Source organism: Gadus chalcogrammus, chromosome 20, assembly GCF_026213295.1.
Source record: "Gadus chalcogrammus isolate NIFS_2021 chromosome 20, NIFS_Gcha_1.0, whole genome shotgun sequence".
Classification (NCBI taxonomy): domain Eukaryota; kingdom Metazoa; phylum Chordata; class Actinopteri; order Gadiformes; family Gadidae; genus Gadus; species Gadus chalcogrammus.
The window spans coordinates 14,400,789-14,426,947 of record NC_079431.1 but is presented as its reverse complement, the minus strand read 5'-3'; the positions used below and the strand labels follow the sequence as shown (position 1 = coordinate 14,426,947).

Below are 26,159 nucleotides of genomic sequence, written 5' to 3'. Positions count from 1 at the left end.
GTCACAGCAAAGTCACCACCTGACCATGTTGAGCCCTCTTGCCTCCTTTTCTCTGTTGTCGGGTCTCTAAGAGAACCTTTTTTCCCTCTCTTTTTTCTCCTGGCATAGAAAAACTCCCATTGGGATGAGGAAGAAGTGAGTCCTGCTGCATCTTTTCCCTTCTGAGTCTCTTCTATACTTTAGCCTTTCTCTGTGGGGTGCATTCCAGATCTAACCCTCTTGCATGCTTCTGTTCTCCGTCAGTGGGGTTAATCTATCAGGGTGGATGCATGCCGGGTACATTAAAAGAACTACTAAGTTGTGTGAGTCGAATGAAGGAAACGCACGCGTTGTTCAACAGGGGGGATCTGTGTTTGGGCGTGTGTACTAGTTTGATTCACCAGGAGACTCAGGGCAGTGGTCTCAGTTCCAGGCTGACGACACTACAAGAAGACGTAGGCAAATCACCTGCTAGGAAGAGGTCAGTCGCTTCTCTGGGCATATCTCCCCCTTCCTCCCATCCCCGCCTATCTCAGCTTGATTTTCCTTCTCATTTCTGGTCGAGCTCGACCTCCCATTCCTCCCCGCCAGACACGCCCCTGACGCCCCTCTCTCTCCTCCCACTCCCCCACCCGTTTTGCTTTGTGGTCGTTCTCTCCCCTCTCTCCCCCCCCCCTGTAACACCGCAGGTCCGCCAGCGTCTCCAACCTGTCCCTGGACCGTGCGGGCTCCGCCATGGGGCCGGCGTACGACAGCTCCGTCAGCCCGCAGCCCAGCCGTACCATGAGCAACGCCAAGGCCGGCCCCATGACCGGCACCAAGCAGGACCACAGCGAGGAGGAGAGGAAGATACTGCTGGTGAGCACCAAGGCCTCCTCTGTTGGTCCCAATAACACATACCCCCATTTAGAGCCATATCCATTCAAACTTTTGTTTTAAATCTTAAACTTTTCTTTAAACTTTTGTTTTGTTTACGTTTGTTTTGTTTAGCTTTTTTTTTAGCTTATGAAGCGATTGTGAAGCGTCTTTGATCACTGGGAAAAGCACTTTAAAAATTTGATCTATTATTATTATTAGTATTATTATCAATGGGGGGGGGAAATCGTGCGTTCAGATTCTTTGCTTCCACGATATTTGTATTGTCAGGTTGACACCAAAATAATGTGTTTTATGAGAAACACACATTTAATCTTTATTAATGCTCATTCAAAACACAAATGGACCTGCAGAACCTAACCTGAACTAATACGTTGAACCACACAAAAGAGGGTTGTGTCAATGGAAAAAAACAATGTCCTCGCTGACCCACGTACCACTGTGCCGTCATTTTCTAGGACTCGTCCCAGCTGAAGGACCTGTGGAAGAGGATCTGCCACCACAACACAGGCATGGAGTTCCAGGACCATCGCTACTGGCTTAGGACCTACCCCAACTGCATCGTGGGGAAGGAGCTGGTCAACTGGCTGCTTCGCAACGGCACCATCTCCACAAGGTTGGTTGTTGTTGTGACTCAAATGCTTTATTCAAATTTTACGATGGTTTTTGCTCTTAGTCAGGCCTTTATACTAGTTTTGGAGATGTTTTGTATATCTGGAGAGGTTTTTCGGATCTCTCAGGCCATGAGAGGTCCAGCTTATTTTTCCCTTTTGAAATAATAACATTAAAGAAAGTTATGTATTTAGACTTTCTCTCTCTGTCTCTCACTCTGGATCCCTTTCACTCTCTGTCTTTCTTCCTTTCTCTCTCCATGTCTTTTTTCCTTTTATATCTCTGTGTCTGTCTGCTTATCCACTGCAGGGCCCAAGCTATAGCCATTGGCCAGGCACTGGTAGATGGCCGGTGGCTGGACTGTGTCACTCACAATGACCAGCTGTTCAGGGACGAGTACGCTCTTTACCGCCCTCTACAGGTAACACATGTGTACACGTTATGCAAATGACCTGACATTTATTTAAACCAGGGGAGGATGATGTCAATATTATGCGTGCTAATCTATCGTCGTCTGTCGTCTGGTGTGGCTGAGTTCTCTGGATCAGGATTGTCTATGTAAGCGTGATGTTTGATATTGATCCAATTGCTTCCTGCGTTCCATCATTTATGCTAGTCTGGAACATCGGTTCCCCAATATTGGTTTGGTTGATAAACATGGGTCTGCGTTTTCTTTTGCTGTTTATTTATGGTTTCATTATCATGGTTTCTATTTGTTGTCCCATGGTACCCTGGAGGTCTTGCTAAGCCGTCGATACATGACTTTCACAAAGCACTTCAGCCTCAGTGGTTTTGCGTTTTACAAGGTGAAAGCAATTCAATGAACAACCTAGCTTATCAACAATTCAATGTCTGTCCGAGCACATTGAGCATTCTAAACCTACACTTTATTCAACCAGAGTGCATGGAACAACAATCACGTCTATAAAAAACATTGCCACCAAGCCCTGTTGCTTAGTCCAGTGAGTCAACTCAGAAAAGAGATCTTTATTTAAGCTACCGAGCCACTCCCAAGTCCACTGAGTTGCTCTTTTTTACGCCATCCTCCTTCTGGTCTGCTGAGTTACTGAGAAAATTCTAAAGAAGGAGAAGTGAGTATAAATTCTCATTGTTAAATAAGTATATCTTGCTTCTGACACCAAAGTGACGTGCACACTTGTTCCATATGTCGTCTGTTGTGGTTAAGTGCTCTTGTTCTTGATCCTCTTTGTAAGCAAAGCAGCGACAACAGGAATCAATGCACAAGGCTGAATCGCTCCGAGAGACTCAAACTTTGTTCAGATACATGAAGCCTGTGTACACTTTGTTCAAGAGAAGATCAGGGCCCTGGCGTGAAGAATCTTAACAGCTATCATCTACATCTTGCAGAGGTACTGAGAGTCTCAGGGCTAACGGTGAAGTAAAATAGACACGTTCACAGAAGAGCAGAAATGTACCAGCGCACAGGGTACATGATACAAACCCAATAGAGACAGAATCATCCTTTATCATGTTAAGATATGTCAATGAGATACAGGCACAGCGTCTGGTACAGAGGAAGAGAATGTTCGAACAAGGTCATTGATGAGTTACATCATGATACATGACACTTCTCCCAACATTAAGCTTCAGCCGTGAATCAAACGTTGAACCCAGAACACATTGGTCCTTGTTGTAATCTCTGCAAAACAAGTACATAATGTTGATTGCGATGCATATGTTTATTACACAAATTGGGTGGGGGCAGGATGTTAGGGTGAGTTCAAGAGTCTTGTGGTGCATGGAAAGAAGCTTCTCTTGAGCCTGGTGGTTTGTGTGCTGATGCTATGTTCACTCTGCTCCCTGACGGTAGCAGAGTGAACAGTTTATGGCTAGGGTGGCTTTGGTCCCTGAGAATAGGGAGCACATTCACCCTAGCCATAAACTGTTGACTCCTTTAGCGTCAGGGAAGTCGGAGCCCAGCGGAGAACTACCTCAGGCAGCCTGAACCATGGATATTTCTAGTTTAACAAAATGCGCTAAACTAGAAATATCCTTTCCCTCTCTACCTTTCTCTCCATCCGCACGTCCACAGAGCACAGAGTTCTCTGAGACGCCGTCCCCCGACAGCGACAGCGTCAACTCCCTGGAAGGCCACTCGGAGCCGTCCTGGTTCAAGGACATCAAGTTTGACGACAGCGACACGGAGCAGCTGGCCGATGAGAGCGACTGCACCATGCCCAGTGAGTCCTCCCCTCTATCTCCTACCCCCACAACCCCTTGGTCAATGCCTCTATCTCCTTCCCCCCCAACCCCTGGTCAACCCCCCTTATCAAATCAAACGCTTTGCTGTCAAGAAAAGCATTGGTTGTAAATATGTGTTATGTGTGTTTAGGGAGAAAGATAAGTTAGCTGGTTAATCGAGTAGTGGAGAAGGTGGTGTTGATTCCTGTGCTCCCCCCCCCCCCCCCCCCCTCATGGGTCTGCATCTGCAGACCCAGCAAGCGCACCTCGGTCAGCAGCGTCCAGTCAGCTGTGGACAGCGACTCGGCCGCCTCCATCAACCTCAACGTGGAGCAGGACAACGTCAACTTCCACATCAAGAGGCAGTCCAAGTACCCCCACGTACCGCTGCCCACAGAGAAAGGTACAGACCAGGACAGAACTCGGTCCGTCCCGAGGAGTCTTTACAACAGCATGAGGATAGAAAAAGTTCCAAAGTTATAAATGTGAAGTATATGAGAAGTGCATGCTAACAACAGGGTTTCATATAATTTCACAATTCAATAAGGGACAATAAAGTAAAATAAGAAAATTCAAATAGACAAGTCAAATAGAAAAGCTGTATTGTACATGATATCGAAGGGTAATATAATTAACGCATGTATATGTACACACACATTTGCTTTTATATTCCACATTATGCTGTGCCTCGCTCTTGACAAGCCCACGCTTGCAAAAAGGATATGAATCTCAATTAGTTCAACCTGGTTAAATGATATAAAAGAACACCACCAACACACTACAGCAGATTGAATTTGTTTGTCAGTGTAAATGGTATTTCTTCCGTCTCTCTTCATGTGTGTCAACCCCTCTTCTTTATCATCTGAACCTCAGCTGAACTCCTCCTGTCTGAAGATGGAGGGCAAAACATCTCCATCAGTGATGCTTTCATCAAGGGTATGGAAACATACTCTCTCGCACTCACACACACACACAAATCAGTTTCCTGGAATTTACTCATGTTTCCTTCGTATTGGCCCCCCTCATCTGTTGTCATGGTAACCAGAGTCACTGTTTAACCGTCGTGTGGAGGACAAGGCCAAGGATCTGCTGCTGACTCCCCTGGGCTGGCACCACAGCTCGCTGGACCAGCTCCGAGAGGAGAACGGGGAAAAGAAGGCCATGGAGAGGCTGCTGTGAGTCTGCAGGGTGCTAGTGGTGGTGCTGGGGTGGGAGGCGTGTGTGTGGTGGTGGGGTGGGAGGCGTGTGTGTGGTGGGGTGGGAGGCGTGTGTGTGGTGGTGGGGTGGGAGGCGTGTGTGTGGTGGTGGGGTGGGAGGCGTGTGTGTGGTGGTTGGGTGGGAGGCGTGTGTGTGCTGGGGTGGGAGGCGTGTGTGTGGTGGTGGGGTGGGAGGCGTGTGTGTGATGGTGCTGGGGTGGGAGGCGTGTGTGTGGTGGTGGTGGGGTGGGAGGCGTGTGTGTGGTGGGGTGGGAGGCGTGTGTGTGGTGGTGGGGTGGGAGGCGTGTGTGTGGTGGTGGTGGGGTGGGAGGCGTGTGTGTGGTGGGGTGGGAGGCGTGTGTGTGGTGGTGGTGGGGTGGGAGGCGTGTGTGTGGTGGTGGTGGGGTGGGAGGCGTGTGTGTGGTGGTGGGGTGGGAGGCGTGTGTGTGGTGGTGGTGGGGTGGGAGGCGTGTGTGTGGTGGTGGGGTGGGAGGCGTGTGTGTGGTGGTGGTGGGGTGGGAGGCGTGTGTGTGGTGGTGGGGTGGGAGGCGTGTGTGTGGTGGGGTGGGAGGCGTGTGTGTGGTGGTGGTGGGGTGGGAGGCGTGTGTGTGGTGGGGTGGGAGGCGTGTGTGTGGTGGTGGTGGGGTGGGAGGCGTGTGTGTGGTGGTGGTGGGGTGGGAGGCGTGTGTGTGGTGGGGTGGGAGGCGTGTGTGTGGTGGTGGGGTGGGAGGCGTGTGTGTGGTGGTGCTGGGGTGGGAGGCGTGTGTGTGGTGGTGGTGGGGTGGGAGGAGTGTGTGTGGTGGGGTGGGAGGCGTGTGTGTGGTGGTGATGGGGTGGGAGGCGTGTGTGTGGTGGTGGGCTGGGAGGCGTGTGTGTGCTGGGGGGGGGGTGTGTGTGTGGTGCAGGGGGTGGGAGGTTTGTGTACTGTCTGTGTGTCGGTCTAGTACTGTAGGTCTAGTATAATGACATCTTGAATTTTACGTATCAAGATAGATGTAGCGGCAGTAGTGAAGTGATAAAGAACGAATTGTAAAAAACATTTATGTGAGCATTTTTTTTAATTTCCCCTTTAGTGTGGTGAAGAGTAGCTAATGCAAAGAAAACATGAACTATCTTTAACCCTTTCAAGCCTGGAGGTCAGAAAAGAACTTTCTTGGTGTACACTGTGTATGTTTTATCAATATAAAAAAGTCCCCCAAGTCCTACACAGGATCCATGTCTTTCGTGGGGGGTAACGTTCAGTGTTTTTTCGCAGCTCCGCCAACCACAGCCACATGATGGCGCTGCTGCAGCAGCTGCTGTACAGCGAGTCTCTGTCCCTGTCCTGGCGGGACGTCATCGTGCCCGTGGTCCGCACGGTGGTCCAGACCGTGCGGCCCGACGTCCGCAACTGCGACGACGACATGGACATCCGTCAGCTGGTGCACATCAAGAAGGTCAGACCCAGTGTTTGTGTGTGTGTGTGTGTGTGGCGTTTGTCTCGGAAATGTAGCAAAGGCTGCAGCATGCAGACATTTTTTAATTGCTAACAGGAAGGCGTTTTGCCTGGACTACATCCGTATCTCTTGTGAATAAGGGTCCCTTTGACTTTCCTGCAGATTCCTGGGGGAAAGAAGTTTGACTCTGTGGTGGTGAATGGATTTGTGTGCACAAAGAACATTGCTCACAAGAAGGTACGCAGAGCAGAGTGTTCCCTGCTCAAATCTTTACTCTCCATTTCACCCAAAATGTCTGGATTTATTATTCAATGATTCAACCATTAGGGAACGGCATGCTCCCTATTTTGTAAAATGAGGAAGTACGGCTTCATATTTCCCTCTACTTCGGTTTAACAGTAAATTGGCAGATTATTTTGAACTTTCAAAATATCTTTCTCGGATTTGCGTTTTCCATTGGTCCGACTTTGATAAATGGCGTAAATGCTCCAACTTCTCACCAAGCCTGCCCGAAAACAGTTCATGTTGCAGACCATGCTGCATTCACAACACCCATATGAGGCAGCTCTCCATTATTTTAGATAATAGCCAAGCATTCCCCTTCAACTGAATTTAACTACATTTTTTGTGTTTTTTCATGCCTTGATGCCTGTTTTGTTCTTCCGTCTCACGTGTGTGTTTCGAAATCAGATGAACTCGTACATCAAGAACCCCAAAGTGCTGCTGCTCAAGTGCTCCATAGAGTACCTGTACCGAGAGGAGACCAAGTTCACCTGCATCGACCCCATTGTGCTCCAGGTCAGACACACGCAAGCGCACATGCACACACACACAAGGTCTTGATGACAATGGCTCGCCACGCCGTACTTCTTAACATTTTGATATCTACTTGCGAGTGCCTCCTTTGTATTTGTCGCTTGCCATGTCACATGGAGTTCCTTTTCAGAAGGACCCTGCCTTATGCTGGGCATGTGACCAACAAAAGCTTTGACATTGACTTGGACTCTCATTCCCCTCAAAGTTATCAAAGTGAACTAATAAGTGATTTAATCACCAAATAGCAATCTTGGAGAGCTTAAGAGATGGAGGTATGGATGAATGGATGGATCAATAGATGGAGGTATGGATGAATGGATGGATGAATAGATGAAAGGGGAGACTAGTCTATATACCAGCTTTTTTAGACCGAAAAAAGATTCCACCAACCAAAGAGAGATCCACCCGTTGAGCGTCAGCGGTGCGCTCCCCACAGGAGCGGGAGTTCCTGAAGAACTACGTGCAGCGCATCGTGGACGTGCGGCCCAACCTGGTGCTGGTGGAGAAGACGGTGTCGCGCATCGCCCAGGACATGCTGCTGGAGCACGGCATCACGCTGGTCATCAACGTCAAGCCGGTCAGTGCTACTGCTGCCGTTTAATGCTCCTTCAGTGATGCCACTGGTCTTAAACCTGCACTATGCAGGTTTTCCCTGCACTATTTATACTATCTCCTATACTATTTTCTCATAAGCTGCATCTATTGACTGGTGTTGTTGCTTTGTGTGTGTGTGTGTGCGTGTGCATGTGCGTGCGCGCGTCTGCAGCAAGTGCTTGACCGAGTGAGCCGAATGACACAGGGGGACCTGGTGATGTCGATGGACCAGCTCCTCACCAAACCTCGCCTGGGCACCTGCCACAAGTTCTACATGCAGCCCTTCACCTTGTCCAACAGTGAGTCGCAGAGTCATTTCACTGGCATATCATCCCAGTATTGGAGTCCTTCCACTGCTGTTGAGGCCTCTTAGTGGGTATACTTACTGTAGAGTAGGGGTGTGTCATCAATACAATACCAGCCGTGGGCCAATTTTCGTGTGATGCAGGCTATCCATTGTGTTTTCTTGTGATTTTGAAGGCTGAAGGCACTCTGGTTACTTTATTAGAATTTATTTAACCTTAAGAACCCTTCTCGAATCATATCCTGATTACTGATTATGAGCCTCAGAAAGCTTTGCGTTGAGACTCGACCACCAAAAAAAAAAAGGCTGCCAAATCCCATTGATCCCAATCGATTGTGAATTTCGGGTAATCCAGAATCACCTCTATGACCCCCACCTCCCCCCCCTCCAGACGAGTCCAAGACGCTGATGTTCTTCGAGGGCTGCCCGGCCCACCTGGGCTGCACCATCAAGCTGCGCGGCGCGGCGGAGTACGAGCTGGCCCGCGTGAAGGAGATCCTCATGCTGATGGTGTGTGTGGCCTACCACTCCCAGCTGGAGATCTCCTTCCTCATGGACGAGTTCGCCATGCCGCCCAGCCTGGCGCCCAGCACCTCCTTCCCCTGCCTGCTGGAGGGCTCCACCGCCGAGGAGGACGAGGCGGAGCCCCCCAAGAGGGGGCAGGAGGAGGAGGAGGAGGAGCTGGCGGTGACCGTGGTGGAGGTGGCGAGTGGGGAGGCCGAGGGCGTCAATGGAACTACGGAGGACGCAGTGCACGTGGATGTAGGAGGAGGAGGAGAAGAAGGGGAGGCCAACAGCAAGGGAGAACCAGGGGAAGAAGCCCCTGCATCAGCCGCACCACAGCCGATGGCCAAACTCGGGGAGGAGGAGGCGGAGAAGGGGGAGGAGGCGGAGAAGGGGGAGGAGGAGGAGAAGGGGGAGGAGGAGGAGAAGAAGGCGGAGGAGGAGGAGGAGAAAGAGGAGAAAAAGGAGAAGGAGAAGGAGGAGAAGGAGGAGGAGGAGAAGGCCAAGGAGAAAGGGGAGAAGGAGTTGCCAAAACCAGTCTCCTCCTCCTCGCCACGCTCTTCCACGGAGAGGGCAGTGCCCGCCGTGACTGTCTCCTCCTCCAGCACCTCCTCCAGCACCTTCTCCACCAAGGTTCCTCCGCCCGCTCCCTTCCTGTTGGTGGAAGAGGAGCCTGAGACGGAGACGCTCACCAGGGCGTCTGAGGACGACGACGCGGCGGGGGACGGCAGCACGGGGACCGGGGAGACGCTGTGCGCCGAGGACGCCTCGGAGACCTCCCCGCCGACGAGGCGGTTCCGGGACCCCCTGCAGGACGACACGGGGATGTTTGTGGCGGAGCAGGTGGCGTCCTGCGACGACCGCCTCAAGTCCCTCTCCACGGCGTTCAGGCAGGAGCTGAAGGACATCATCCTGTGCATCTCGCCCTTCATCGGCTTCAGGGAGCCCTTCCTCCTCACGGCCGCGGGCCTGCAGTGCCCCAGCCGGGACTATTTCCCTGAACAGGTGCGGCTACCCTTTGGGTCACCCTCTTTCAATTGATGTGCATGTGCACAGTAGACCTTAGTGCTTAGCTTGATTTGATCAGGAGCGGGAGAAGCCCTGTCCTCGCAGTGATAATGTGACTATCTATGTCACTAGGACGCCATTCAGTGGTGCCCGAGTCTGACGTCTCCCACGGCCTCGCGGTCGTTTTTGGTTTGAGCCACTTTGATTCATTGCTAGAGAATGACTTCACTGTAGAAGGGCTGAAAAAGTGCTATACTAGCAATATGTTTTATAAACAGTTTTTAACTTCTGTTGACTTGATTAAAAGAAAAGGATAATTAGTCAACGAAACATACGATTTAAATGCATCTACGTCATTATTTGACACTTTAGTATGGTTAAACATGACTATAAATCATTATAACAACGTTTATAGGTCATAAAAGTCGAAAAAGCATAATAGGTGCTCTTTAATAAAAAAAGTCATAACAATGTGATTATAAGCATTTAAGCCTACCTACCCCCTCCACCCCTATCCCCTCCTGCAGGTCTACCTCTCCCCTTTGCTCAACAAGGACCTCAAGGAGCTGGACGGGCGCCGGAAGCGCCAGCTCCTCAAAGACCCCGCCCCCTCAGGCTCCTCCTCCCACGCCACAGGCCACTACCTGAACGGCCACGCGCCGCCCTCCCAGCGGCCCCTGGACGTCCTGCCCAGCCACCGTCTCACCAGCGCCCGCATGGTGGAGCAGGTGAACGGCAGCAGCGGCCTGGCCCGCATGCTGGCCGACTACAGGGCTCAGGGCGGACGCATCCGCCAGCGGGACGGCTCCGACCCCTTCGGATCAGCCGGCCCGGCCGCCACCGCCGCCGCCGCCTGCCAGGGCAGCCGGGAGCAGAGGGAGGCGGCGTTCCGGGCGCCGTCCAAGGCGGAGAGCGAGGAAGAGAGGCCGAGCGGGGCGAGCGACATGAGCTGGGCCTCCAAGGTGAGCGAGAGGGTGCCGTGGGGGCGCTAGATTTGTCTCCCTGCCGTTGGTTGTTTTTGGGTTTTCCTTGCTGCAGGTTTTGAGTGCTTGTGCGTGTGTGAGTTTGTCTCTGTTTGTGTGTGAGTGCTTCTGTGTGTGTATGTCTGGGAGTGCGTGTGTGTGAGTGCTTCTGTGTGTTTGTGTCTGTACCTGTGTGTCTGTGAGTGTGTTTGTGAGTTTGTGTGTGTGCGTGTATGAGTGCGTCTGTGTGTGCGTCTCTGTGTGGGTATGTGAGGTCTTCTGTGGTGCATCTGTGAGGGCGTCTGTGCATTCGCCTGCGGGTGTGTGTTTGTGCCTGCGTGTGTGTGCACACACACAGACGGCAATGCTCTTTGAAGGGTTAGTGAGTGCAACAGGCCATTCCCAACAAACACATTGCCTCTCTTCTTTTGCTCTGCATGCATGCAAAGCAGTTTCCACTGGTTGTGGTTTAAGCTGCATAGCTTTGAGTAGCAGCCCTTAAACCACCACACCACACGCCTAGATAAAACCCATCTGACCATGTGTCCGTAATCTCATTCAGCCAGCGCTGGTCTCTGGAGCTGGAGCTGCTGGTGTCTGACGGAGCTCCCCCCCTAAGCCCTGACCTGAGGTCTGTCAGGGACACTGTGAGTGGCATGGTGTGTGCTCTCATCAATAGCTGGGGACTTGTTCGGACAGGCCTTTTGACTCCGATGGTTTGTTGTGTGTGTGTGTGTGTGTGTGTGTGTGTGTGTGTGTGTGTGTGTGTGTGTGTGTGTGTGTGTGTGTGTGTGTGTGTGTGTGTGTGTGTGTGTGTGTGTGTGTTTGTCGCCTACAGCTGGACTGTTTCAACCCTGTGAACCACCAGCGTCTGTGTGTGCTCTTCAGCAGCTCCTCTGCCCAGTCCAACAACGCCCCCAACCCCTGCGTCAGTCCATGGTACATCCCGGTCGTTTCTATCAGTAACGTCAGCTCACAGTTCAGCCTTGTTATTTCATTTAGCTTTGAGTCACCGACGTTGTTCTCCTCCATTGCATCCACAGGATCGTCACTATGGAGTTCTATGGAAAGAACGACCTGTCTCTTGGTGTGTTCCTGGAGAGATACTGCTTCAGGTTGGTGAAAAAAATCAAACACTGTCTTATTTACAATATTGTAATATAGTTGTATCGTAATCATAAGCAAAACGGCATTAAGAGAGAAATGAGACCAGAAAGGCCAACAGGTGTGTGTGTGTGTGTGTGTGTGTGTGTGTGTGTGTGTGTGTGTGTGTGTGTGTGTGTGTGTGTGTGTGTGTGTGTGTGTGTGTGTGTGTGTGTGTGTGTGTGTGTGTGTGTGACCTCCAGGCCATCCTACCAGTGCCCTAGCATGTTCTGCGAGACCCCCATGGTGCACCACGTGCGGCGCTTCGTGCACGGCGGCGGCTGTGTGCAGATCGTACTGAAGGAGCTGGACTCCCCCGTGCCCGGCTACCAACACACAATCCTCACCTACTCCTGGTGCCGCATCTGCAAACAGGTGCAGCAAACACACTCGCATGGCAACGACCCGGGGAAAGCTCTGCTGAACACTAGAACACACTGAAATGTAGAGGATTAGACCCTATGACATATTGATATTCATATTAGGGCTGGGCGATTAATCGAATTTTGATCGCGATTTAAATTTTTGCGTCAGACAATCACAAAATTAACATAATCTAGTTTTTTGATTATTATTATTATTATTATCATTTTATTTGATTCAATGTTTTATAGAAAGGGCAGAACAGCTGGATACATATCTGTATATTATTAGATTGGAACATTTCTTTTTGACCATTTTGTTTACTCTTTAAGGTGAAATTTCAAAGTTCTCAGTTACAATCTTTTCTTTGGAAGAGACATACTGAATAAATACAACATGTTTTCAAACTCAAAAATAATCGTTTGAATAATCGTAATTTTGGAAATGTTAGAGATCACCGTGATATGCTCTTATTTTAACAATTAAAGATCAAGCGGGTCATTCAATTTCAACATTTTTTTTATCCAAAGAAAAGCATTTCCCAGTTTTTTCCTTCAATTTTTCCTTTTGCCTTTGCCCAATTCATCAGTCTAGCAATTTCTAAAAAAGAGAAGAAACCCTCTTCTAAACGCCTTCTCTCTGTCTCCCAGGTGACACCGGTGGTGCCTCTGTCCAACGAGTCGTGGTCCATGTCCTTCGCCAAGTACCTGGAGCTGCGCTTCTACGGCCACCAGTACACGCGCAGGGCCAACGCCGAGCCCTGCGGACACTCCATCCACAAGGACTACCACCAGTACTTCTCCTACAACCAGATGGTGGCCTCCTTCAGGTACCCGCCGGAGACACTGACCCTGCCGCTCATAGCGTCACTCACGATGTGGTCGCACAAAGCGACCCTACAGAGAAAAGTAGATGAATGTCATTAAACAGCAGTTAGGAGGATATGGCATCTTACATTAGATATACTGAGCTGACGCTCTTGTCCAAAGCATTTGACAATAAGTGCATTCATTAAAGTACAACCCAAAAGGTGCAAGAATCATTAAGTACCGAAAACAGTACACGCAGTTAAATGAACTAACTGCTTCAAGTGCTCCATAAGATCCTGTCTCTCTCTCCCTCCGTCCGGCTCTCCATGCAGCTACATCCCCGTGAGGCTGCTGGAGATCTGCCTCCCTCCTCCCAAGATCCTCATCCGGAACCAGGGACCCTCTAAAAACCTCATGCAGCAGGACCTCAAGGACTTCTTCCTGAAGTAAGGCTGGCCTTACCAGCTGGCCTCCTCAAGCCTGGTTTACGATCGCCGTGATGCGGTGTTCCCTAAGTGTCGCCACAGTCTCAACACCCTACTAGTGTTTACTTATACTGAAATTACACCTTTTTACCCAGCAGATTAATGAAATTATTTCAAACCATGATTGATCCTTCGGATAGTAACCCAGGCGGTCATAATGTTCCTCACTACAGAGTCAGCCAGGTGTACTTGGCCATAGACGACCGTCTCACCTCGCTGAAGACAGACACCTTCAGCAAGACACGCGAGGAGAAGATGGAGGACCTGTTTGCACAGAAAGACGTAGGAATCTTTACGTGTGTGTGTGTGTGTGTGCTTGTGCGTGTGCGTGCGTGTGAGAGTTCCTTATCTGTTTGCATTTTTCTTGAGACAGAATAGTCGTCGGAAATTAACATATTTAATGTATGAATACAACAGTCTCCTCTCTAGAAGAGTGAGCCCAGAATACAGTTTCACACATCCTTTTAAGACAGTTTCACCCCCCTCCCCACAATGTATTTGTCAATACATCATGTGAGAGGTTGACATACAGGAGTTCTGTCTCGTATACAGAAATGACCTGGGGTGAACCGGTTCACCCCAGGCAAAAGGTTAACAAAGGGGAACTAGATAACACCAGTTAACAGATGGGATGACAACCTGAAGAAAACAAAAGCTTAAATGATCGTAGTGACAGGCAGTAGTGCAGTAGTGACCTGTGTGTGTGTGTGTGTGTGTGTGTGTGTGTGTGGGTGTGGGTGCACGCTCGTGTCAGATGGAGGAGGCTGAGCTGAGGAGCTGGATCGAGAAGCTCCAAGCCCGCCTGCAGTCGTGCTGTCCCGACTCCCCCCAGCAGCTCCAGGCTGTGCTGGAGTCGGTGGTCATCAGGAAGCAGAGCCTGTGTGAGACGCTGCAGTCCTGGAACAGCAGGTACAGTGCCTCCGCAGCCAGCACCACCGTGGGCCCTGTATTGTCTGTTTGCATTGTTTTGTGTTGTTTGTAAATGCGGGATGCTGCAATTCGGGTCTCTCTTGAAATAGCGGTGCTACGCCTCAATGCCTGTATAAATAATCAACATAAAACCACGGCCACAAGGATTCAAACTCTGCCTTGGTATGATATTCAACAATTATTGTCTATCAATAATGAAGGTGGTTGTATCCACTGCAGAGAAACTAGAAGTTTTTTTACCATGGTAGCCAAGGTTAATAAGTAACTAGGACACCGATCAGTAAAATGAATTCAGAAGGAAGTCAACCATAAATAATAAAAAAAAGAAAGACGGATTTTGGGTACATTTAATCCAGTCTGGTTCGATTGGTTGCTCCACAATTGAACCACATTGTGACTAGTTTGGGTGTTAGGAGGATTGTTTGTTACCTGTAGGCTTACCTGTGTGTGTCTGTCTTTGTGCCCCCCTCCCTTTGAAGGCTCCAGGATCTGTTCCAGCAGGAGAAAGGGAGGAAGCGTCTGTCTGTCCCCCCCAGCCCAGGACGCCACCGCCAGACCAACGCTGAAGACAGCAAGGTCTGTGACCCACACCCCCCAACCGCTATAACAATCAATCTTTATTTAAAGAGCACTTTCCGTTCAAAACTGCAGCGCTAAGTGTTTAGAAAGTTAAGAACAATAAAGCATGAAAGTTAGAAAAAGTAAAAATTACACATAACACATTGGTACACAAAAGAGGAAGCTTGAAGAAGGATATAATGATTGCAAACCACTTGTTCAGAAGAAGACTGCATTCTATGGCATTTAAAATGCAAAATATATGTGTCCATATCTAACTATTTAATCTTTGTGTTTTGATTGTTAGGGTGTCCTGGAGCCATCCACCCGTAACATCTCGCCTGTGGTGTCAAACGGAGACAAAGGTGAGTGTCAATCATTCACCGTTATGTCAGGAGCTTGCCGTGCGTCATGTGACCCATTGTTTTGATTGGCAGAGGACCGCCACCTCAGCACACTGCCCTCCAGCTCCTCCTCCATTCTGCAGTCGCCAGGGGATCTGAGCAATGACACGCTCTACTCCGGGCCCTCCTTCCCAGAGCAGGACTCTGGCAGCATTTCCGAAGGTAGAGACCGATAAACAGGAAATAACAATGTACACAGACACCCATTACACACAGAAGAGTGTTAAAGGAGCATTTCACCGGTGGAGGCATGAATATGTATTGAAATTGGGTCCTATATGTAGTCGAATAATAAAATAAAATTCTAATTTGGTGCCGTCTTGACCGAGAAAAGGCAGAAAGGGACTTTTTGGCGCTTGTGGATTAAAGACAACAACTCCCACCATGCACCACGATGCTACAAGCTACCCCTAGTGCTTGTAGTCTTACGAGAATCCTCCCCTCTTACACTTCCTATTTACTTCTACGCAAAAATCGTCATATTGCGTCATCTTAAACAGGAAGTGTTGGAGATCGATACGGATCTCTCCAGTCTCTCCAGAAAATAAGGGAATGATGCACGACCATTCAAAAATATGAGTGGGTTTCTAATGATACAAAGCTTAATGGAAATTGGTGAAGTTTCCCTTTAAGGCTACAAAAATATACATAGATATATGCATCAGTCTAATTAGAGAATTTTCTCTCTCAAAATTAAAGTTTAAATTCATAACTACAAGAATCAAGTCCAAAGAACATTTTGAGAAAAAAATGGTCATTTTCAAATTAAAGTTGATATTTTGACTATCTGTTTTGGAATGTTCTTTCGATTTTATTCTCATAATTACAGCTGGCATTCGGATTTTGGATTTGTTTTAATTCTATGTAATGTAATTAAGGTCAGGGCTTTTTCTAAACACTGTGTCCTTGTCAGATGTGTTTGACGGACACCTGCTCGGATCCAACGACAGCCAGGTGAAAGAGAAGTCCACCATGAAAGCCATCCTGGCCACCTTTCTGCCTGGCAACAGCTACAACTCAATCCCTTTTCCTTTGTAAGTCTTTTTTCTTAGTATACAGGGAGCTAGTTGCACTAATTGTATTCTAATGGAAATACCGTTCTTCAAAGTGTAAATGTGGTTTAGGTTTTTCGTTTTTTTCTCCCTTATTCGAGGAAATCCTGCCCCATACAGAATGCTATAGTGAAGACTTGTACTAGATCTCTGTGTTATAACTGTGATTCTAGGTTATAAAAATTTAAGGTTAGAAGAGGGTTACAATTTTCCTATTAAATAGGTATCAATAGTAACGCTTGGGTGCTACGTCGATCGTGACATTCAGGTTATGTTTAGGTACAAAGCTGTACAATTTTTTTTTTTTGTAACAATCATTTGAATCCTCTTAACGTGGTCAATGCATTTGTCTTTTCTTTTTGTAATCAGCGAACCGGACAAGCACTATCTGATGTACGAGCATGAGCGAGTGCCCATCGCCGTGTGTGAGAAAGAGCCCAGCTCCATCATTGCCTTCGCCCTCAGGTGACCTTTCCTATCTTGTTATATTATTCACCCTTCTAATCACCCTCCAGGATAACATTTTTTAGGTCTTAGGTCTTATTTGACTTGTTTTGTCCCCGCCATGCAGCTGTAAAGAGTACAAGACCGCCCTGGACGACATCTCAAAGATTGCCAAGACAGGATTGGACGATGCCTCCCAGTCCATCAGGTGACACTAACCTCCCCTCTCTGTTCTCTCTGCTCCTCAAGGTTAAGTTAGTTGTTAGTTATTGAGTCTCAGTATAACAAAACAAATGCGTTTCAAAACCCAAAGCACACGACTGTGTCAGGACGCAAAATGTGTTATTTTTTGGCATCCATAATAGACTTTTCATGCGAATCGAAGGACAAATTACAGGCTGCTACATTCGTGCTCTGGGTCATTTGTGCATAAATCTTACTAAATCTTTAGTACAAATTATGTATGCTGAAGAGTTCTGTTAAACACATGGTACCAGATGAGCTCAGAGCTGGCTCGGCTCCCTGACTCTTGGTTTTCCTCAGTGGTGGAGGAGGTGGAGCAGAGAGTCGGTCCAGGAGCAGCCCGGCCAAACCCAACGAGTCAAACCTCTCCCAGCTGGGCCGCAGCAGCCTGGACTCTGAGCCCCTCAGCAGTGCGTTACTCTTCTGTTCACTCTTTTCCCGTTCCACTGATGGATTGAAACACTGTAATACACATGGGGATGGTACCCCATACTTTCAGTGGGCAGTCAGTGACCCCTAGACCAACATGCCGCTTCTACCTTATAATGATCACTATCATCCCTTCCTCCTGACACTCAGAACTGTTTATGTCCCACAGAGGAGGGAGACCTTCTGGACAAGGAGAGGAAGCAGAGCGGGAACCCACACATTGAACTGCGTGAGTGTTGAACTCCTTGGTCTCCCCTTGAGATCCTGAACCTTCTATGCCCTGGACACCGCCAGCGGTTCTGATTTCATCCTGTCATCGCTGTGATGTCACCACTGTGAAGTCATAGCTGCAATGTCACTGCTGCAATGTCATAGCTGCAATGTCACTGCTGCGATGACACCACTGTGACGTTACCGCTTTGACGTCACCGCTGCGACGTCACCGCTGCGACGTCACCGCTGCGACGTCACCGCTGTGATGTAACCGCCGAATCATTCGCCTCATGACTCCCTTAACCCCGACTTCTCTCTTTCCGCCCCTGTGCAGAGTTCTCCGACGCCAACGCCAAGTTCTACTGCCGGATCTACTACGCAGAGGAGTTCCACAAGATGAGGGAGGAGATCATGGAGAGCTCGGAGGACGACTTCGTCCGCTCCCTGTCCCACTGCATCAACTGGCAGGCCCGTGGCGGGAAGTCCGGCGCTGTCTTCTACGCCACGGAGGGTGAATGAGTTCCCACCTTATTTACACCTTTGATCACCTTTATGGTATTTGCCATACATTGCAGTTAATCAGCTGGGGCTTTTTTACAAAGCGACATAATCAGCATTCAACAATGATGCAAGATGCAAAGATGCAACCCAAATTTTTAAATGTATTATTTACTATAATATATAATAATAATATAATAATAATAATAAAAATAAAATGATTGAGCAAAGGTTTTGAAACTGCCCTATTTTATCACCAGTTGTGATGTTGATTGATCATAAGAAGCACTTTCCAAGTCGTACCTATAGGTAGAAAAGTGAGCGAGAAGAAGGTAGGGTGTTTAATTCACACAACCCTACAAAGCTGATGAATTAACAACCTGAGGAATCCTCGTTTGGACGGAGATTGTGCACATCTAGTACTGTTACGAACCCTTTGAAGATCAACCGTGTGGTGACATGCATCCCTCCTGGGAGTTTCCTCCCCGAATGTTGATGCATAGATCAGCTTACCAGTCCACCCAGTGAATTGTTTAAACTGGAAGGCTGATCCATCCCATCATCTGGATTGTATAACTAAAGAACATCACACTGGGTGGTAAAGTAAGTGTGGTTTAAGAAACCTCTATTGTATCAACGGAGTTGTTTTTATGTTCCGTCAAGACGATCGCTTCATCCTGAAGCAGATGCCCAGACTGGAGGTCCAGTCCTTCCTGGACTTCGCTCCTCACTACTTCACCTACATCACCGGAGCTGTGCAACAAAAGGTTTGCTGTTAAAACAATACAAACCTATACACATGATACTTTTCAGATTTTCTGTCCTCAAGGCCAAAGAATCACCGGTCTTTCTTTCTGCAGCGTCCAACGGCACTCGCCAAGATTCTGGGCGTTTACCGGATCGGCTACAAGAACTCCCAGAACAACACGGAGAAGAAGCTGGACCTACTGGTGATGGAGAACCTCTTCTACGGACGCAAGATGGCACAGGTTAGCCCCAGCGGCAACAATCATGCCAATAGCAGATTTTCATATCCTGCTTGCAAGATAGTATGAGCATCTGGGGGTATTAGGATATGTCCCTGGGGTTCCTTTCACGTCAGTCCCGGCCCCTACCTGTGATCAAGGTGCTTGATACGTACCTGCTGCTGAATGATCTCAATCACTGAGGCACTTCTCCTGGATCAAGGATTTGAAAATGTTTATCGCAACGCACACACATAATTGTGAAATAAAAAGTTTAACATCCATAAACCCTTAACTTTCCAGTCCCAAGGTGATTAAAAGCTTCTGAGGAAATGACGTAATCTAAACCATATAAATATGAACCCTTAACTTTCTGGTCCAAAGGTGATTTAAAGCTACTGAATAAATGACTAAATATAAACCATATAAGTTAAACCTTTACCTTTGCTGCCCACAGTATATTAACCCTTTATTCTGCATCTCCAATGTGTTCCATACAGCTGACTAAATATGAACTACAAAACTCCAAACCTTATAAACCCTTAACTTTGCTGCCCAAGGTTTTTTAAAACAGCTGACTAAGTCTAAACGACCAAACTTCAAACCGTATTAACCCTTAGCTTGGCTGCCCAAGGTGTTTTTAATACAGCTGACCAAGTCTAAACTACCAACCTCTGACTTTGGCGCCTCAAGGAGTTCTAATACAGCTGACCCAGTGTAAAGCACAAACCGTGTTAACCTTTGAATGCCGCCCCGAGGTGTTCTGATACAGCTGACCCAGTGTAAAGCACAAACCGTGTTAACCCTTGAATGCCGCCCCAAGGTGTTCGACCTGAAGGGGTCCCTGAGGAACCGCAACGTGAAGACGGACTCGGGCAAGGAGAGCTGTGAGGTGGTGCTGCTGGACGAGAACCTGCTGAAGCTGGTGCACGACAACCCGCTGTACATCCGCGCGCACTGTAAGGCCATCCTGCGTGCCGCCATCCACAGCGACGCCTACTTCCTGTCCAGCCACCTCATCATCGACTACTCACTGCTGGTGGGCCGCGACGACACCACGGACCAGCTGGTGGTGGGGATCATAGGTGAGAGGGGAGAGGGAGGAAGGGCTCCACCAGGGAGCACGCACTTCCAGCGAAGGGTGGGAATCTAGGTTGGGTGAACAGGATGTATATGCCAGGCGACAGTTGGGAGTTCAATGCTTTTAACTCATCAAGTGTGAATTTAGGTTTTGAAGGGAAGATAGCTGCTTTTTATTTAGATCATCTTGGTTTTAGACGACCATAGCTGGGATCTGATTGGATCTGGAGCGTCCAAAGGGTTAAAGTTGATTTCTAGCTTTTAGCACAGTGTCAAGGTGGAGATACCAAGCGGTCGGCCACAGCCCAGGTTTAGCATCAACGCTAGGTTGGGCTTCAATGCTTAACTCCATTGGGATATATTTAAAACCCTGACCCTGAAAGCTCAAACTGTGTTGACCGGCTTAAAAATTTGGTTTCTATGTTTTAATGTTTTTATTTACAGATTACATCAGGACGTTTACATGGGACAAGAAGCTGGAGATGGTGGTTAAATCCACAGGGATCCTTGGTGGACAAGGTAAGCTTTTGGTTCTCACCTCATTTATACTTTGAAAAGGGAAGGAAATGTATAAATTGTATTTGTGCAGGTTTGGTTTACAACTTATATTTTCTGTCATCAGACAAGCGCTTACGGTATCCCTGTTGCTAAACATGTAACTAAGAGTGTGTGTGTGTGTGTGTGTGTGTGTGTGTGTGTGTGTGTGTGTGTGTGTGTGTGTGTGTGTGTGCATGTGCGTGCGCGCGTGTGTGCGTGCACATCACCAGGTAAGATGCCCACGGTGGTGTCCCCAGAGCTGTACCGCGCCCGGTTCTGCGAGGCCATGGACAAGTACTTCCTCATGGTGCCCGACCACTGGAGCGGCCTGGGCATCAACTGCTAAGGTCCGGGGGACACCTTTTATGCAAGCACCTTTACGACCCCTCCCCATACACACACACACACACAGACACACATACAAAGATATCCATTCCCTGGTCCGACGATGTCAGTGCTCCAATCAGGGGAACCAGAAGCACACTGGACGTTATGATGTTTATTCATGTTTTTACGTTGATGGACACTTGAGAGTGGCCAGTATACGCCAACAAGAGAGTGGTCTCCGCATAGCAGTGCCACTGAATTCTGCTGTCTAACATTTTAAACTTCAGGGGGTGTGTTGTTACTAGGACCGCCCTCTGGAATCGTCGTGTTTTATTAGTGCCATGGGTCCAACTGTTGCCAGAGAGCCCACAGCAAGACAGCACTGGAAACAAGCAACAATGACAAAACAAATCATACAATCTTGTCATGGCTGTAGTTTGGTGAGCAGACTAGTGTAATTTAAAGTTTGTAAATGTACAGAGATTAGGCATTAACTATTAAAATGTTATTAACGCTGTAATGCCACAGATCTTATTTTTTTTTTATTTCACCTCATGTCGATGTATGTTTTATATGTCCCTATTGCTTTAATTAAACAACAAGTATGGTAACTTACAAAGACCCCTATTTATAACCCATCTGAATAAAGGAAAATGATAGACTGGTTTATAGAAATCTGCATTATGTTGAAATTCTAACCGTGACTGGTGGTACAAGCCTCCATGTAGACTCTGGCTTTGGTTGTTCTTCTTCATAAGCATGTATGAATACTTTTAGACCTTATTTTTAATGGCTAGTCAGTGGTTTGGATCAGCCATAATGTTTACATCCAAGAATATGATTTTCCCTGTCCAGACAGGAATAGTATCTTGCCACTAGGTGGTGCTGTAGTTACTATCGGACTGAAATCTTTAAGTTCCTGAACAATGTATTTGTGATTCCAAATGGTCTGTTCTAATCTATGAATAAAAAAATACATTTTTACCTCTGCTTGGACATCAGTCTATACAACAATTTGCTCAGGCTCCAACTGTTACCTGGTAGTCGACATTGACATCAACATTTAGAGGAATATTAAATTATTTTGTAATATTTATGAAATATAATCTTGAATCTGTTGGTTTTCATGTAGGTAATTTATTTTCAGGCTCTCCATAAGTAGAGGCTTGAATGTGGAGCCGAGCCTCCGTCCCTCCGGCATCTCCTGCCTGACGTGCCCGCTCGCAAGGCTGCCGTTGCGGGGCTTAACGGAGGGGGTCTAATCCCCTCTATGCTGAGGCCATGGTGGGTGCTCAGGGGCTCCTCGGTAGCCTGTGGGACCCCAAGCAAAGCTTCTGTCTGGAGCCGGAGAGGGCTGAAAGCCTCTGGTACGGCTCACATGACCTCTGTGGCTCCTCTCCTGAGTCTGACGGAGAGAAGCCATGAACAGACAGGTCAACACTAGAAATGAGAAAACAGATAGCTATGACAGAGGGACGTTATCGTACCTAAGAACAGGGATTTATGTAGACTTTCCTTAACCTGGGGGGACCAGGAGGGGAGTGGGGAGCCAGCAGGAATGTCTGGTTTGGAGTGAAGCAGTGCTTTTGACTATCCTGTGTAGAATACCAAGAAGGCAACCACAACAGACTACGGCATTCCTGCTTTTCACTTCTTAACTTATTGCCAGCTACAGATGTCAGAGCTCTGGCCTACTGCTCTTTTCCATGTCAAACAGGAAAAAGGGCTTACAATGAGGTAAGGTAGACTTGCTAGACATAGTGATTACCTCTGACTTCAGCTGGAACAAGATTATTCCAAAAATATAGATATTTTTATTATATAGATTTCCAATTTGCATTTTATTTGCCCATATATTTGAATATATTATTACAAAAAATATGGTTTTAGATATAATTCATATAAATATATTATGCATATTTATTACAAACATACATAGATGTAATATATGTAATATGTGACAAGAAGGCAATATATATTCCTGATTTCATTAAGATTTGAAAAAAAAAAAGTAACAGTAAAATAATAGCAAACAGCATACAGGTATTACAATTGCTTGAAAATACAACTGATTACTCCCTCATCATGAGTTGACGCAATAGCCAATATCAAATTTCCATTGAAGGCTGCTCATTTTAAATAATGGCCTGTAACAGTAACACATGATTTGTCCACCAGATGGCGTGTCTAGAAAGCCCTCCCTCAATAAAGTTTTCAGAAGAGAGAATTAAAGTTGTATGTGTTACTCCCGGGAAAGCTTACATCTCCACCTCCTCGTGTATAGTCTATAGTCGTCGTATATGTCTTTATTTGCATTTCTCTACCTACGTTAAACCGTGAGCCTCTAAAGAAAACATTTGAGAGCAGAAAGGTGGAGTGTACCTTAACGGGTTTCAGAGTAAAGGTGCGTCGGAGCGACAATCACGCAGGTAGGCAACCAGACTGCAGTGTGTTGTACCGGTGTTGTCTTGACCGATTGGCTCCATGGCCCTGTTGCAGACTAAATCTACATTAATAATTAACAATTTCAACTATGTTGTCCAAATGTCAATGTTCGGATTTGCTATCAGCCTGATTCGTGGTCTCATACTGTCTTCCTCTGCTCTGGTTGGTGTAGCCCGTACGGTTGAGCATCGGTTAATCGATTGGATTGACATCCTCAACTCCAGCGTTTGATGACTATATCTCCAAGAGGTTTCTGTGATGGAGTGGCGCGAGCAGTCTGCGGTTAGCTGTGAGGAGGCTTATTTGGAGGCGCAGAGATGGGTTGAGGTAAGACCTGCTGACCCTTGTATCAAAACCCCAACACACACACTTCATAAAAGGTTTGTTTTAACACCTGATCGGCGATCAAACAGTGTACGCGGCTATTTGAACCGTGTGTGACTTCTGTTTGTGTCTGTCTGTCTGTCTGTGTAAATTGTCATTTTTACACGGTGGTAGTAGGCTACCGCTCATGCACCGCTACTTTCTGGTTTAATCATTTATCTTCATTGTCAATTATCTCCGTTACAATTGGACATATAGCGAAATTGCATTTTCTCAATACATGATTGAGATTTTAATGTTTATATTCGACTTATTAGTATTTGTCTACTTTTTATTCATTGAATAAATGTATTCCAATGTGATTGTCCTCTTCGGTCATCCTCGGTTTCGGTATATCTGCTCCAACTCCCTTAAAGTTATCTGACTTTAAGGGCATTTTCTTCCAATGTCAATAATTTCAGGTCATTGTCAAAGTGCAAGCATTCAGTTGTAATGATAAAGGAGATGAGTTATTAAATATTGACGAAGGCTTATCTCATTTATTACATTTAGGATCATTTATCACCTTCATGTTCCAAAACAGATCAGATGGGTCATGGGGCATGTTTTAATTTACCAAAAATTAAACCCATTATGCTATCATGATATTATGTTACTTTCTATTAAACCTCCTTAGCAGTCACACTCTCTCTCTCTCTCTCTCTCTCTCTCTCTCTCTCTCTCTCTCTCTCTCTCTCTCTCTCTCTCTCTCTCTCTCTCTCTCTCTCTCTCTCTCTCTCTCTCTCTCTCTCTCTCTCTCTCTCTCTCTCTCTCTCTCTCTCTCGCTCCAACACTCACTAGCTATAGGTACTTGGCCCCCTCCTCCTTGGGAATTATCTCTCCCCGCCAGCGAGGGGCATTGGTTAGTCTAGCTGGTGTGTCGGCTCTAACTGAACAAATATTGTTCTTATTTTGTGAGGGGTGAATCTGAATGCTTTGGATGTGACATCAGCGTCTCGCACACTGCCCCATTGTGGTGGCTTGGCTCGCAAACGTGGTTGGGGTTTCGTCTACGTCAGAAGGATGGGGGAATCGAGGGTACACAGCAGGAGTCAGGGTTTGGTAAAGGAGTAAAATAGCCAGGGGCACTCCAATTCTGCACGTAAAGTGGAGGTAATAATATAGCCTACCTCAAGAAGACGTTCAACATCAGTTTTGATCAAGCATTGAGTATTTGTAAAATATTTATTAATACAATTATTCAATTTGACATGTTCTTGTTATAATAATAACAAGATGCATAAAGCATCTGTACATGATATTAAAGATTACAATATAATTTACAATAAAATAAAAGGATGACCTTGAACGCCTATCGGTAAGCTTTGGCAATAAGAGAACATCAAAGTGATTACATGTATCATTAATGGCGTGTTATTTGATAGAGATCAAATAAGTGTTGATCTCTATCTGTTGTCCCAATGCTACCCCTCTTGTTGATGGTGGACTTAAAATGAAAAGATTAGATTAACTGGTATAATAGATAGTTAGCTACAGAGCCCTCTTTTGAAAACCCTGTCATCAACATGTTGTTACATTTGATTGTCGTCATATAAACTAGGATAATGGCTCTACAATGTATTGGGAATGGAAATAAGATTACCGGTTATTGGCATGAATACGATATCCTTTTCTGTCTGGGCGTTTACTTCACAGAAAGCCCCTCAGTAAACGTCTAGACAAGTGTGTATACGCAGGGTTAATGGTGTCGAAGTACAGAAGGTCGCTTATTTCAACACTTCTAATACAATACTGGCTTCTGAGGCGGTCGGTAGCAGCACTCTCTCTTCAAAGGCCGCGTGTCATGATGTCCATGGGGTCTGCCATTGAATCCCTGAATGATTAACCGGCTGCCAGGCCTGCACACACTTCACCCTGGGGCGTGCGTGTGTGTGTGTGTGTAGCTTAAGGTGTTCAAAAAAATAAACGACACTAAACAGTCTGGAGTTCGTCACATGGACACATTCCTTCGTTAAACTCCATGACTGTGAACCATAGTCCGGCTGGCCAGAACCCCCCCCCCTTCCACTCAGTGCTGGCTGGCTGGTGGTTGGTCGGTTGGCTGGCTGGTCAGTCGGTTGTCAGGTCAGCAGCACATACTGCCACAGGGCCCAGGGTCCACTAATGAGGTTCCTTGTCGATTGAATGGGGAAGGCTATAGGGCTTTGCTAGAGGTCTTTATGACAAACACTTACAAGTTGTCGTGAGCACGACTTCATTTTGAAATCAGATGGAAAGATGTGCAGATTGGTGGTCTACTTTGTGAAGTGAAATATCTTCATGCACCTGTGATTGAAGTTTAATTGGCGCACACTAAACAGATATATTGGCGGGGGCGATAATTCCTGCTGAAACAACCCTTGTTTCATTGCTGTTTGAGCG

General features: G+C 47.3%; 2 protein-coding genes across 6 annotated transcripts in view; both read left to right on the top strand.

The window, feature by feature from the left end:
• Positions 1-21,971, top strand: part of pikfyve (phosphoinositide kinase, FYVE finger containing) — a 29,826-nt gene extending 7,855 nt beyond the window's left edge. The window contains exons 7-43 of the mRNA XM_056579628.1: positions 371-460; positions 669-837; positions 1,314-1,471; positions 1,777-1,888; positions 3,521-3,678; positions 3,921-4,072; positions 4,543-4,605; positions 4,715-4,844; positions 6,121-6,301; positions 6,464-6,538; positions 6,992-7,099; positions 7,554-7,694; positions 7,884-8,010; positions 8,407-8,771; positions 8,991-9,524; positions 10,055-10,489; positions 11,328-11,428; positions 11,533-11,604; positions 11,836-12,007; positions 12,646-12,824; positions 13,137-13,250; positions 13,463-13,571; positions 14,044-14,198; positions 14,699-14,795; positions 15,085-15,142; positions 15,215-15,343; positions 16,095-16,215; positions 16,603-16,698; positions 16,805-16,885; positions 17,221-17,330; positions 17,519-17,578; positions 17,897-18,073; positions 18,724-18,827; positions 18,921-19,049; positions 19,849-20,110; positions 20,550-20,624; positions 20,873-21,971. Coding sequence (XP_056435603.1) covers positions 371-460; positions 669-837; positions 1,314-1,471; positions 1,777-1,888; positions 3,521-3,678; positions 3,921-4,072; positions 4,543-4,605; positions 4,715-4,844; positions 6,121-6,301; positions 6,464-6,538; positions 6,992-7,099; positions 7,554-7,694; positions 7,884-8,010; positions 8,407-8,771; positions 8,991-9,524; positions 10,055-10,489; positions 11,328-11,428; positions 11,533-11,604; positions 11,836-12,007; positions 12,646-12,824; positions 13,137-13,250; positions 13,463-13,571; positions 14,044-14,198; positions 14,699-14,795; positions 15,085-15,142; positions 15,215-15,343; positions 16,095-16,215; positions 16,603-16,698; positions 16,805-16,885; positions 17,221-17,330; positions 17,519-17,578; positions 17,897-18,073; positions 18,724-18,827; positions 18,921-19,049; positions 19,849-20,110; positions 20,550-20,624; positions 20,873-20,988 — 5,515 coding nt within the window. The 3' untranslated portion in view covers positions 20,989-21,971. The remainder of the gene's footprint in view (positions 1-370; positions 461-668; positions 838-1,313; positions 1,472-1,776; positions 1,889-3,520; positions 3,679-3,920; positions 4,073-4,542; positions 4,606-4,714; positions 4,845-6,120; positions 6,302-6,463; positions 6,539-6,991; positions 7,100-7,553; positions 7,695-7,883; positions 8,011-8,406; positions 8,772-8,990; positions 9,525-10,054; positions 10,490-11,327; positions 11,429-11,532; positions 11,605-11,835; positions 12,008-12,645; positions 12,825-13,136; positions 13,251-13,462; positions 13,572-14,043; positions 14,199-14,698; positions 14,796-15,084; positions 15,143-15,214; positions 15,344-16,094; positions 16,216-16,602; positions 16,699-16,804; positions 16,886-17,220; positions 17,331-17,518; positions 17,579-17,896; positions 18,074-18,723; positions 18,828-18,920; positions 19,050-19,848; positions 20,111-20,549; positions 20,625-20,872) is intronic.
• A 1,206-nt stretch (positions 21,972-23,177) lies between these two features.
• lmo7a (LIM domain 7a) overlaps positions 23,178-26,159 on the top strand; it is a 55,575-nt gene continuing 52,593 nt past the window's right edge. For 3 of the 5 annotated variants that reach the window (XM_056579467.1, XM_056579466.1, XM_056579468.1), the window contains exons 1-2: positions 23,179-23,398; positions 23,587-23,741. In XM_056579467.1, coding sequence (XP_056435442.1) covers positions 23,673-23,741 — 69 coding nt within the window. In that variant the 5' untranslated portion in view covers positions 23,179-23,398; positions 23,587-23,672. Of the gene's footprint in view, positions 23,399-23,586; positions 23,742-26,159 lie in introns of all 5 variants that reach the window. The other 2 variants (XM_056579469.1, XM_056579465.1) reach the window with 1 other exon arrangement.